Source organism: Phalacrocorax carbo, chromosome 2, assembly GCF_963921805.1.
Source record: "Phalacrocorax carbo chromosome 2, bPhaCar2.1, whole genome shotgun sequence".
Taxonomy (NCBI): domain Eukaryota; kingdom Metazoa; phylum Chordata; class Aves; order Suliformes; family Phalacrocoracidae; genus Phalacrocorax; species Phalacrocorax carbo.
The window spans coordinates 149,007,830-149,021,106 of NC_087514.1; the positions used below are offsets into that span (position 1 = coordinate 149,007,830).

Sequence of the window (13,277 nt, forward strand, 5' to 3'; positions counted from 1 at the left end):
CATCCTCCGCTAATTATGATTTGTGTTAAGCAAATATCATCAGTCTATTAGCTGAAAACTGTATATGAGCAAAAATGTCCTTGAATCTATAACTTAACATGTAACTCATACCTTTGTTTTGATTTTATTATTTGAATTGCCTTAGAAAAGGATAACCAATGCAAAAACTGAACCACCAACTATAATATGGCTTAGGGAGAGGAACTGCAGAATGAGGTTAGGTGTAGAAAACCAGTTATCCTTCTTTTCTATTTCTGTGAAGAATTTATCTTTTTTTCCTCACAGGAAATCATCACTCTTTCTAGAGAATGTAAATTGAAATGTTCCTCTGAAATAGCTTTCCTCTTGACCATAATGGTTGAATTCTCCCTCTACCTCATCCGCATTAGCTTCCAATCTTTTTGGAAGCCACCGATTTGTAGAATCAGTGGGGAACAAGCACTTTCTCCTGAGTGCCATCCTTGCTCCATTGAACCACAGATTCAAGTGTCTCCAATTTAACAGAAATGTACAGAGATTCTCTTCTGCTCTTGAGCTCAAATTAATTTTAAAAGGTTTTTAGGGGAATGCTGGATTGGCTGAAGAGATTTCTTCAACTATAGGGATTTTTTTCTGAGTTCAAAGACCAAAAGCTCTTATCCCCACAAGACCTCTTTACCTTCTGTATGAAAGATGTAGTTCTGTGCATCATTATTCACTACGGGTCCTAGTGACCAGTGATCCACACCAGGAAATATGAACACCACAGTTGCAAATAAAGGGCCTTAGTAATGACAGTCTTAGTGGAGGCCTGACAGTGTATTTGCCAGTCTGCTCCTATCAATTGCCTGCCTTAGTTCTTTATGTCATCCCTCCCTCTTCAATGCCAGAGGACTCCTGAGTCTGGATCAACCCTACAAAGTTCCTACCCAAACACTGCTGTGACAAATGGCTGAGTAATCTTGCTTGTCTTCTGTCCTTACTTTATAGGTTTTGTACAACTATTGAAGACTTTGCCCTAGGGTTATCCAGTCATGTACCCTCTTGTCCATTAAAACTGGTTTCATAAACCAAAGAGATGGGTGTTTTAATGTTTTGGAGCCTGGCACATATGACATGAGGTGGTGGTATTATTATTATTATTATTATTGTTATTACTACCTTCCAACACGTTACCTTTCTCCTCCAGAGTGGAGTCTGGCTTGCATATAGTTAGGCAGAGCCTCTTTTTACAAATTGTAAAAAAAAAAAAAAAAGTCAGAAACTGAAATTTCCTTGGCTCCTCTTTCTCCTTCCTTCTCTGATATTGTAGGTATTTCCCTCTCGTTCACTGGTAATAGGAGTCAGAGTACCTACCATATCTCTCATCTGGCTTCACTGTTGAATGTGGCATGGGGCAGGACAGGAGCAGAGAGGGTAATCTCAGTTTCTTGTGGAAATCCTGGTTTTTCCAAGAAAAATGAAAGGCAGCACCTTAACTGAGAGTTTATTTTGAATACATTATCAGCATGGAAGCAAGGGCTGCCTCAGACCTCAAGGTCCATGATCAGTAGCTTCAGCTATTTGCTTCTTATTTCAAGTGGACAGCTCTGCATCAAACAGCAGAGCTGTTAAAAGGGCAATACCCACTCAGCAACACAGTATAAAGCAACCATTTCCAAACAGAACTTATTTTGAGATTGATTTAGCTCCCAATTAATTCAAATGATTCCTCCCTTTGAAGTTTATTTTCATTAGCTGACATCTGCAGATTCTTAGAACAAAATGTAACAGGATGTAGGTTTTTGAAACATTTTAATAGGAATTCTGGTTTTTGCCTTCTTTATGTAAGGCGAGTGGGCAAATACTTATCTATATAAATTCATAAAATTTCATTGGCTGCAGTAAAGATATGCTAATCTACATCAGATGACAATTTGTTCTATTTTATGTAACTGAAAGCAAATACAAGATTATTTTAGTTTTGAAATGTATTTGAAAAGAAAGTCATTGGTAGAATAAGTGAGAGGAAGAATACTGAATCCAGACATACAGTTAAATCCAAAGCAGTTACCATGCCATCATATTGTGGGTCACACCTTTGAAAGTTCAAAAAAGTTAACAATGCCCTAAATCCCAAGCAGAGAGAAAGCAAGGAAGAAAACAAGAGATAGCATTTTACTGCTGTACACACTGGATTAGGATAGGAGAGTAAGACTTCGGCAGGATAGTGTGCATTCATGATTTATTGATCGATAAAAGAATTAGTTTTGTTGAGATATTGTTGGAAATACTATGAATGTTATTCTTGTCATAAGAGAACAAAGAAACCCACCTTGCCTGTGCTCTTACCCAGCAGATTGTTCTTCCCCGATAGTCCCAAAGGATGTATATTAAGGTGTTAAAAAGAACTGCATTGATTAGGATGCTCAGTGTAATCAACTGGTTCATTACTGAAGGCAAGGTGCTCATAGGAAACTTAGCTACTCAACATAACATGTCCTAGTTGAGATTTAATTTTCCTGACAATTATAATTTTTTTTAAACTTTACTTTTCAGGTGACTCCTCCTTTATCTTGTCTTAGTGTATTTACCTTTTATTCATTTCTTGGCGGCTCCATTCTGGCCCTGACCAGCTCCCAGTCTGCTGTTGGGCTGTCTTCTCAAAGTTGTGGTTTTGAAGCTCTTGTTCAGAAAGGCCTCCATCTCTCTCTTGCCACAGAAATGTTCGTGGTGCTGGCAGTTAATCCAAAGGCGAGCAATATCACCACCTCTGGCTGGGCTTTAGCAGACATCCACTAATCTGTACCCACATACATGACTTAAGTGGCTAAGAACAAGAAGTATTTTTACCCTGTGAATGAGAGGCTGCAGTTAACCGCTGGTCTTGCTGTGGCTAAAACAGTGGGGAGCGAGGACGACTCCTCCACGTGTGTGACCGTTACTGCTCTCCCAGGGATGGCTGAGGGGTTGAGCTCAGCTGTTCATTCTGCTGCAGGGGCCAGGGATTTAGGCTAGCTTTTAGGCTTCATAATATAGTGACTGAAACACTAATAATTCCTTTTGGATACAGCCCAAGCCTTCTTCTATCCATTATTAGGGGTGTTGCCCACTTAGTGTCCTTCTTTAGCACAACATTTATACTGGAAATTATGGGGAAGTGGGATTCACTCTGTGAACACAGCCCAGGTACTATGCTAGCAATTTATTGTTTTCTGTACTCTGCCTTTATTGTCAGAGATATTTCTGGTTTACCTTTGTTTTAATTAAAATAAAGAAATTCATGGACACTGGCTCAGGGATCTGATGGCTATTGGTTCATGTTCTGAGTTGCAGTTTTGCTCTCCCTAGTGTAAGTGCATTACACAGTGTGTCCTTGCAACAGAGTCTGAAGGCACCAACAGCTCTCGGTATATGTGGGCAATGTCTCCCAGCATTCAAATAATTTCTGTAAAGTACAGACAGAAGGGACTGTGTTTGCAGCCTTAACTTCAGCATCCCCTTATCTTTTCCCAACTGTGAACAAGCTTACAAAGCTTTTGAATAGTGTTTATTTAAAATGCAGAGTCTGCATCTGCATATTAGATGCATCTGCATATCAGATGCAAGTTCTCCACAAACAATTAGGAGTCAAAGCCATCAATATGTTGTCTGACAGACAATTTTCTCCTAATCTAGAATAACATTTTCTGTTGGAGATAAGATGTGATCTTTCAAACACATACTACCACTTGCCATTTCAAGTGTTTGGGAGGAAGATTCTAAAGTTGGAAAAAAATTATACTATGTATTTTCAGAAAAAGAGAAGAGATTATAAAGAACCTCATGAAATAAATATCACCAGGAAGGTTCAGAAAGGAGCTATTAAAATACTTTTTAGTAATCACATAGAAAAGAATAAATTGATTAAAATTAGCCAGTGTGGGATTGTCAAGAAAACTCCATATGAAACAAACTGAATTTTCTTCTTTGCCTCATAGCTGACCTCGTGGAGAGCAATGAAGCAGATGTGCTATATGTCTGCATCAGCAACATTCATTACATGCTTAGCATGGGGTTCTCATCAGTAAGCTAAGGAAATATTGTGTAGGTGGGTCATGAGTTGGTAAGCAATTGCCTCTGAAGCCATTCTCAAAAGCTAGGTACCAGGAGGATGTTTCAAGTAGTTTCCTCAAGGGTTCTGATCTCAGCTACGTTCTATTAAACAGGTTAATGAACAAATTGGATAAGGAAATAAAGGTCCTAAAATTAGCAAATGACTACAAGAAACAAGGAGAGAGTTAAAAGCATTTTGAAGAACAGAATAGGAATTAAAGCTAATCTTGAAAAATCAGAGAGATGGCATAAAATTAGCAAAGTAAAATTCAACAAAGGCGAGGTCAAAGTACTACCCAGAGAATGCAGAGCTCAAATCCTCAAATAAAAATAGATAATGGATAACTAGGAAGCAATATGTTTTGAAAGGTTATGGGGATTACCTAGCATTACAGACTGAAGTACTGGTCAACACTGTGGTGAAGGTGAAAAAGCAGACAGACCTCAATGTGGGGTGTATTAAAAGAGAATTTTACATAGCCTGCAGAGGATGAGTAGCCGGAGGCCTTGTCTGGGACGCCAAGAGAAACAGGCTAACAAAATGGATGGTCAAGGAGAGACCAGCAGGACCAACAACAGCTTTAGAAAGCATAGCCTGTTAAGAATTAATTTAGCCAAGAGGAAAGAAAAAACGGAGTAAGTCAAAGTGGTCTTTTACAGACAGATACTAGCTTATGGTGATTGTGCTCTGAGAAGAAAGTAAAGAACCAAAGAAAGTAAAGGAGATTTTGGTATATTAGGGAACCCCCTCACCCTACATTTGGTGCTAAGGTGATGAAACCTGGAACAAGGTAGTTAGGGCAGCTGTGGAGTCTACCTGTCTGGAAGTTCTCTGAGAGAAAGGCAGATACTCTCCTGCCACAGGCAGTTGTGCTGTACATAATCCTGCTGCAGCGCAGGAGTGCTGTACTGGGTAACCTCTGTGAGATTCCTTCCCTCTCCATGTTTCTAAGAAAATACGCAGTGGGTTTGAACTTCTCACTGTAAGTAAACATTGACAGGTAACCTCTTGCTGCTTCTTCCATCAGCTTCTAAGTAAGAAATTTTGTACTATGCATTTTAACTATTTCTTATTTTTTTATTCTCTGAAATATTTAGGTGATGGTTTTAATTCATTTGTGAGAGGAAACAAGAGAACAAAGCCTGGTTTCCAACGGATTCTTCACTCTCTCTCTTGCCCTCTCCTGCAATAAACCCAGCATCTCTGCCAGCCCCCGTGTACTCTTTGCATTGTATATAAAATGCAGTGCCACCAGCTCCCCCTTGGCTTTCTGAGTTCCCCCACACTAGCCCCCTCCACTGTTCCCTGTCTATTGGGTAGGGAGGAAGCAGTACATCCTTCTATAGTTTTGGGGTATATTCACTCTTACTGGCCAACACGAGAGGCCAAATGAAAGACCAAAGAGACCATGTAACTCTTGAACTCACTCTGCAGCTTCTCCCCCAGGATGAAAATGAATTTGGATTGCTTTCTTTGATCCAGCTGTGAGCTTCACAACATTTGTAGAAGCTTGCAGAAACACTGAGACCTTTGCACTGCTGCCACACCTAGCTGAAATGAACGAATGGGATCAGAAGGGACTCATCAGACAGATCAAAAATATGACTGCAGGAACATTATTTCTTTAGGTAATCAGGCTGAAAGTAAGACTACTTTTATTTTAAAAACACATTACTTTTCATGTGTTTTTGAACAACATAAACAATTATTTTGATAAACATTTTCTATCTATTTTGTGAAAAAAAGACAATGCATAATTCTCAAAGTTTTAGCACTTACTCTTAGTGAGTATACTCTGTATATCACCTAATTAGCTTAGGACAAAAATTAATAAAGAACTGAGTTTTTAAATACATTTCACAGCTACAACAGCCATTCCTTTGTTCCAATTGGTTGTAACAATGCAATAATTCTGACCCTTCTAGCATTTCAAATGGTTCAGATAAACCAAGATCTTTTCATATAGGCTATACCTGGAGAAAGTAGGTTACACTTCCTCTAGTCTCTTAAAAACTGCTAACATTTTGCACTGCTATTTTTTCTACACTGTAATTAGACTCAGGTTGAGCTTGTGCAACATCCAAGTGCAGACTTCCAGCTGGATAGGTAATACAATCAATCAAGACCCTTCACGTACAGGTGCTTTGCACACAGCAACTGCGATAGTTGTAACAACGCAGAAATACGCAGGACAGTGGTCAGATGCCCTGATTCCTCGCTGGTGGGTGGCTTGAAGCATCACCCCTGGCAGAACTGAGGCAGAAGCGCAGGAAACATTATCCAGTCACAGGGATCTTGTGTCTCAGGGACTCCCAGTCCATTTTCACACTGTACTGGTAACAGCTGAAGAGATTTCTGACACAGTCAGCTGAGTACAAATGACAGGCCAGAATCATCAGTGCATTATAATATTAAAATAAAAATACAATGATGAAAGGTTCCTACATCTCTTCCAATCTGTAGTAACATCATGTAAATAAAATATTGGGTGGATTTCTTTAATCTAAGAGGATACTATCTTTCCATATTGCCAGTTCTCTGGATCTGGGGAATGAATGGTAGGCTTTGGGTCCTGCAGCATAGTTTTCACAAAGCTGTAAGAAGATGCACGTTTACAATGGCTTAAAATCCGTTTGTGTCTCATTTTGGACCTGGCTGTACACAGTAGCTGTTTGGGAGCTGAACTGACTGCAGGAGGAAGCCCTAGAGGATGAAGAAAGGCTCTTTGAACCCTCTGCGATGCAGCTGTGCAAGGCTGAACAACGAGCCTGGCACCCTTAATGAAAAAGTCCTCCAGCTAACCTCTCATCCTCTCCCTCTGACTCAGTAGCACAGAGAGCACAAACACAGCAAACCGATGAGACAGGAAAAAGAGAGCCTTCTGACTCGGAGACCAGGGAGAGACTTCCAGCAGCTGGAGTTGTGCCCTAACCCATATAGGTCTTTGCTCCTGCCAAACCTTTGGGTTAAGAAGAAGAGCTTCCCGGGGTGTCAGTGAAGGCCAAGGGTGTGGGACAGTGGTGGGTGCTACTGGACAAGGGTTTTGGAAGGAGTATAAGGAGAGCAGGAAATAGAAGGAACTTACCATGCAAGAACATTAAAGGGATATTTGATCACCCTGAGAATGTGTGAACGTGGCCATTTAGCAGCTCTAGTGCAATTTAGATAAGTATTAATAGTCAGGCTACAGTAGGGGAAGCGAATTCCCACCAGGGAACTGACCTTTCCTTTAGAGCAGCCTGTGACAGCCAGTACAGAGAATCAGCACAGGCACACAGTCAAAAAAAATGCTTGTTTATTTATGTTGCCATTGATATCTCCCCATGTAACTGATCCCAAGTTAGCTCAGCCCAGCCCTGACAGCTGCTCCTGTCAAAAGCCCCAGTCCTCACTTATCCACAGCAAACGCTGCATCTTCAGGTATTTGTTCAGTGCAGACTTGGAAGCACAGGCTCCCTGTGCTGTGCTAAACCGTAAATTCCGGCTTCTGAGTTGCTCAGTAAATGTGGTGTCAAATAATCTCACAGGCTGTTCACTGAGGGACAGTTCATTACAAGTGAATTACTCTTAAGCACCAACTATCCTCTTCAACTGCATGCAATGAGAAAAAAGGTATTTATAACTTTCTCTTATCCACATGTGATATTATAATTATTGAAGGTGACTATAGGCAGAGATAAAGTGCATCACTAGGATATATGGACTGCAAAAGTTACTTACATTTAGCTGTATTAGAATGACTATTCCTTTAACTATAGTTTCAAATAGTTCTAAAATAAAAGTATGCTTTAAGGTGCAGAAATATCTTGTTGGTGGTTTAAAATTAGATCATATATTCTGCATGACTGAAATCTGCTCCTTATAGGATGTGCATGCACATGTGTGTGTGGGAGAAAGAAAAAAAATGGTCCTCTTTTTACTACTCTTTTCATCTGCACTTTTGAATTCCAAAAGGGAGTTTTATACTAAACTAGAAGGGAATTAATTGTAATTAGGAGATTTTGTTGTGGACCACCTCCTCTAAAATTCTACCCTTTGCTAACTGCCTCCTGCCACAAACCCGTCACCCAACAGCTAGATACTGAGCAGGCGAATACTTCTGCCACAGAAAATGCACAAAGTTAAACACGTGTTTAAACGCTTTGCTGAACTGGATGCCTGCTACTGACCACGATGGCCCCACAACCCGTGGCTTATCTGGAAAAATGTAACGCGTCTTCAACTCATTTGGGTGTTCCCATCGGCGGTTTCAGCAGGGCGGGAGGAGGAGCGCCAGGTGATGGGCCAGCGCTGCTTCCGCTCCACCAAGGGCTCCACAGGTCAGCGTGGAAAACCACTGGATTAAGGGCTTAGTTTTGAAGACACCAGTAGGAATTAGCATCTTGGAGCTAAAAGACAGGTGATGGATAAAACTCCACGGAAAAAAAGGAGGAAAGGTTACGGTTACAGAAATATGATGAACCAGACACAGTGGTTGAAGGGGGAGGGAAGCGGGTCGGTTCCCCTTGCCGGGGCGCGCGGGAGGACGCGGGCCGTGGCTGCGGGCCCCACGGGCCCAGAAGACAAAGCCGTCCGTTCCCACCCAAACGTCGCACCCCCGCCAAAGGCTCCCCGCTCCCTCCCGGCGGCCCCACGCGCCTGGGGAAGCCGCGGAGCTGGCCTCCGTCCCCCCGCCACCCCCGCCTTGAGGCAAGAGCGCCTTCCCCCCTCACAGCGGCAGGCAGCCCCGACAGGCGCCGGCCCGCGCTGCGGATCTGGCTGCATCCGCCTTCCCCCAAAGCGCTGGGCTCCCCCCGTCCCCCGCCGGCGCGTCGGGAGACGGGGACACCTCTAGCACCCGTCAGCGCCCCCCGCTCTCCTCAGCCCCACCGGCCGCTGTCCCGCTGTTGCCGCCCGATCGCCCCCGGCGCGGAGGCGCAGAGCGCAGCGGCGCCGCCCCGCGGCCGCCCGGCAGGGGTCGCTGCCACACTCCCCGGGCAAGCCCCGCACACCGGCCCGGCCACGGCGGAGCACACCCGCCCCCCTCCGCCGGCCGGTTCCCCGCCCGCGACCCCTGCCCCTGGGCAGGGGTGGGTGGGGAAAGCGGGCGGCTGCCAGTGGGGCGGGCGGCTCTCCCGGCTGCGCCCCGAGCCGAGCCGGCGGAGGGTGAGGCAAGGTGCCTCGACGCCTCGCGGCGGCGGCGCCGCCTCCCTCAGCGCCTCACGGAGCCGTCCTCCTGCCCCGTGAATGGCTGCCGGGTGACTGACAGGCGAGGCGGCCACACAGGGCGGCAGCTGCCTGGGCTACACCTATAAGGGCCGGCGGGGAAGGGGCGCCGGGCGGTGCGGGGCCGACCGGTGAGCAGCCTCCCGCAGCTGGGGGCGGGGGTCGTCGTTCGGAGAGCCGCCCGCCCGGCTCCTCGGCAGCAGCCCCGCCCGCCGAGCCCCGCAGCAAGTGGCAGTCCCGCGCCGCGGGGCCCCTCCCCGGCAGCGGCGCCCGAAGGATGCGGAGCGGCGGAGCGCGGGCGGCGGCGGCGGCGGGGCGCTGCGGGGGGACCCGCCGCTGCGCCGGGCGCGGGCGCCGCCGCCCCTGCGGGCTGCGCCGGGCAGCAGCTCATTGAGCGCGGTGGCCGTGGCGGGAGAAGGCGCGCAAGCGGGCTCGCTGCGGCCGCTGCCGTCGCCGGAGGGGGCGGCGAGCCGCTCCGGGCCGGCGGCAGGGCTGCGCGGCGCCCGGCGCTGGGGAGGGCGCGGGCGGCGCCGCCACAGGTGACTCGCGGGCCGGGGACCGCTTTCCGTCCCGCTGCTGCTCGGCCGCCTCTGCGCGTCCGCGCCCCTGCGCCGCGGCCGCCTGCGCGGAGCCCGTCCTCAGCCGCTTCGCCGTGCCTGCGCGACCGGCAGCGCCAGGGGACATGGCTTTGCTCCGGCTCCTTCTCCTCCTGCTCCTTGCCCAGCGGGGGCTCGGGGCTGCCGCCAGCCAAGGGCAGGCGGCCCTCGACCGGGCGCTCAGAGGGAGGCAGCCTATTTTCAGCCACATGAAGAGCCGGGAGCATCCGCCAGCCCCGCGGAGCCGCTCTACGGAGAGCACCATCTTGGCGCAGCGGCTCGCCGAGGAGGTGCCCCAGGACGTGGCCTCGTTCCTCTACACGGGCGACTCCCGGGAGCTGCGGCGCGCCAACTGCTCCGGGCGGTACGAGCTGGCCAGCCTCGCCGGGAAGTCGCGCTTCACCTCGCACCCGTCCCTGCACGGGGCACTGGACACCCTCACCCACGCCACCAACTTCCTCAACATGATCCTCCAGAGCAATAAGTCGCGGGAGCAGAACTTGCAGGAGGACCTGGAGTGGTACCGCGCCTTGATCAGGAGCCTCCTGGAGGGGGACCCCAACATCTCCAGGGCAGCTATCACTTTCAGCACGGAGCCTTTCTCCGCCACCCCCCAGGTGTTCCTCCAGGCCAGCAGGCACGAGAGCCAGGTCCTCCTGCAGGACTTGTCCTCCTCGGCTCACCGCCTGGCCAACACCTCTGTGGAAACAGAGTGGTTCCACGGCTTGAGGCGCAAGTGGAGGCCACATCTGCACAGAAAGGTCTTAAACACGGGCCCCAAAACTTTGGAGAACAGCTGGAAGAGGCGGGAGAGCTTCACCGCTGATAAGAACCACATCAGGTGGTCCTCGCCTTACCTGGAGTGTGAGAATGGGAATTACAAACCCGGCTGGCTAGTGACTCTCTCGGCAGCTTTCTATGGGCTGCGTCCGAACCTCCTCCCCGAGTTCAGGTAGGAGTAGTGTTCCTCTGCTTGCGTTCTGCTCAGAAGGGGGTAGGATGGGGTCTTGGTTCCGCCCCCACCCCCCCCCAGGGACAGGCATGCTGTGTCTCTGGAGTGACCTGATGCACCCTTGCCAGGCTGGCTGCTCAGTCACACCGCAGAGCAACCTCAGGCCTTCCCGTTGAGCTCTACCTTGTGTGGCTTAGGGAGCTGTTGCTCTGTAAGAGAATCGCTTTCATCTCCGTCTGTGAGATGGCATTTGCTTTACCTGCTCCCAGTGAAACGGGTATGCCTGGGGTTTCAAGCATCCTCCTCGGGGGGAGAGAAGAGCAGCAGTTGCCAGTTTATTTCTCACTGCAAGAGGAAGGTGTTTACTGAGGCATTATTTCTTACTACACTACATAATTAAAACTAGCTCGATGCCAGCTATGATTTTAACCAGCTGGGAAACAATGTTGTTATACTGGTAAACTGCTATTTCTGGTCTCCAGAACACATCCAGTGTGAGGTGCTCGAGCCTGGTCAGTGGTCAGTGTGTTTGTAGGTAAATAAGTGTTTGTGACTGCAGTTCTGTCAATAGTGCATGTGGCCGCTACCTGAGCGGGCAGTAGGGAAGCTTTTCTTAGGACCCCCCACCCCATTAGATAGCTGTGTAGCTGATACTGGCATACATAAAGAATTACTTATTTTTTGTATTGCTGTTGCCCCCAGGACTTTGCAGCTGGGCTGTGATTAGCAGAGAGGAGGGCACAAAAATGCACAATCTTGTGTCTTCCTGTTTTGACAGGCGAGAGGGATGTTCCCGAGGAATGAGAGCAACCTGTGGGGCACGGGATGTCAGACTTCCCCCCCCGGCACTCCTGTGGTGGGGCTCACAGATAACTCTGTCCCCTGGGGAATGCCCACTGCCCAGAAGCAGCTGGCATTTGTCAGGGGTGAGAGAGAAGCACAGAATTTGCTTTCTGCTGTGATTCAGTAGTAGGTAAAGATAGACAAGAATGCAGAAGGCACTGGAGATACCTTGTCACACCTAGATGGCCAGGCAGTTGTGTATGTGAACACTGGTTTTCTTGGCTTAGTCTGAAATCCAGTAGGATCAACCAGGTGTGAATGCAGTTGTGCATCTGTGGGGGGAAAAATAAAAATCTGAATAGAAAGTGGCTGATTACCTTACCTCTATGGAATTACCTTTTGCCCTGAAATCCTCACACTTACAGGTTGTAGGGTTAAGGTAAAGTGAGCTCACCTGCAGGCTGTTTGGTGCAGAAGTCTACTCAAGACCAAAATCCAAGAATGGCTCTACTGCAGACCTCTAGAGTGTGTGTGAGGATCCAGAAAAGTTCAGGAAACTTCTCGTATTTAATTGAAATGCAGTTTTTCACACTTGATGAACTTCAGGGTGCAGAAGAAAGCTAGTGTAGGCTGACACTCTCTTGTTGGGGATAGAGGTTTTTATAACTTAACGAACCACCAGGCTGGGGGTGGGCTGGCAGCTACTAACCAGCTGCCTGAGAACTTAGTTCTTGGTATCAAGCTTAACTCAAAGAAGCTTCAATCTTGACTTCAGTAAGATAAAACCAGGTCTCTAAAAAAACAGAGCCAAAAACTTCAGCCTAATTCTGTGCCAAGATCCTGTGATGCCAGGGAGCATCTCAGTGGTGTGGGTTTCTGCTGTGGTAGCTCTGGTGTGCAGAACTCACCAAGTCCATTTTGGAGTAACCCTGGCTAACCAAGGCAACCAGTAGAGGTCCTCCTGGGTGCAGTACAAAGCACTGCCTTGGCTTCCTCATCTTCCCAGCCTCTGTTTACCGTGTGGGAGGCACTTCAGATGATGAAATAACCTGTTGTAACTCTGATAATTCAAAGGGCATCCATGAAGCACATCTAAGCTTGGAGAGCCTCTTCTTATTTAGATCTTGTGATGGGGTATGTTGTGCAAGTTCAAAGTGAACAGTTAGGACAAAACTAACTCAAAACCAGAGTTTTGTAAGTGTTTCTAAGAAAATGGGTCAGTATGTTTTTGGTAACTATATAAGGAAGCAGGTGGAAGAAGTGTGTGTGTGTATATATGTATATATGAACACATGTGCACATATTATGGTAAAGCTAAATGATAGATCCTGTGTTCCTAGTTTGAGGTATGTTACATGAAGGATGGGCTTCTAATAACAGGTTATTTCAGGTATTAAAAAACTAACTCTGCAGCATAGGAAATACTATAAAAAAAAGGTACACTTCCCCAAAGACTTGTGGGATGTCCTAATATTTGCACAATATTTTCTATACTTGGTAGGCGCACAGCCTCTGAGTTCTTAAGAAATGGGTTGAAGTATAACCATGTAATATAAAAATGTAAAATCTAATGCAGTTATTAGAACATTAGTATTAATTACTATAAGGTGCCTCTTGAAATAAGCTTTTTTCCCCTCACCATCTGTCTTTGAGTGGCACAATGGTTTAACTTCAAAATCCTGTTTAA

At 47.1% G+C, this 13,277-nt stretch overlaps 1 protein-coding gene across 2 annotated transcripts in view; it reads left to right on the plus strand.

Moving 5' to 3' along the window:
- The first annotated feature begins 9,196 nt into the window (after positions 1-9,196).
- The window catches only part of GPR158 (G protein-coupled receptor 158), a 206,676-nt gene continuing 202,595 nt past the window's right edge, over positions 9,197-13,277 (plus strand). For both annotated transcript variants that reach the window (XM_064444819.1, XM_064444821.1), the window contains exon 1: positions 9,197-10,807. In XM_064444819.1, the coding sequence (XP_064300889.1) occupies positions 9,942-10,807 (866 nt within the window). In that variant the 5' untranslated portion in view covers positions 9,197-9,941. The remainder of the gene's footprint in view (positions 10,808-13,277) is intronic.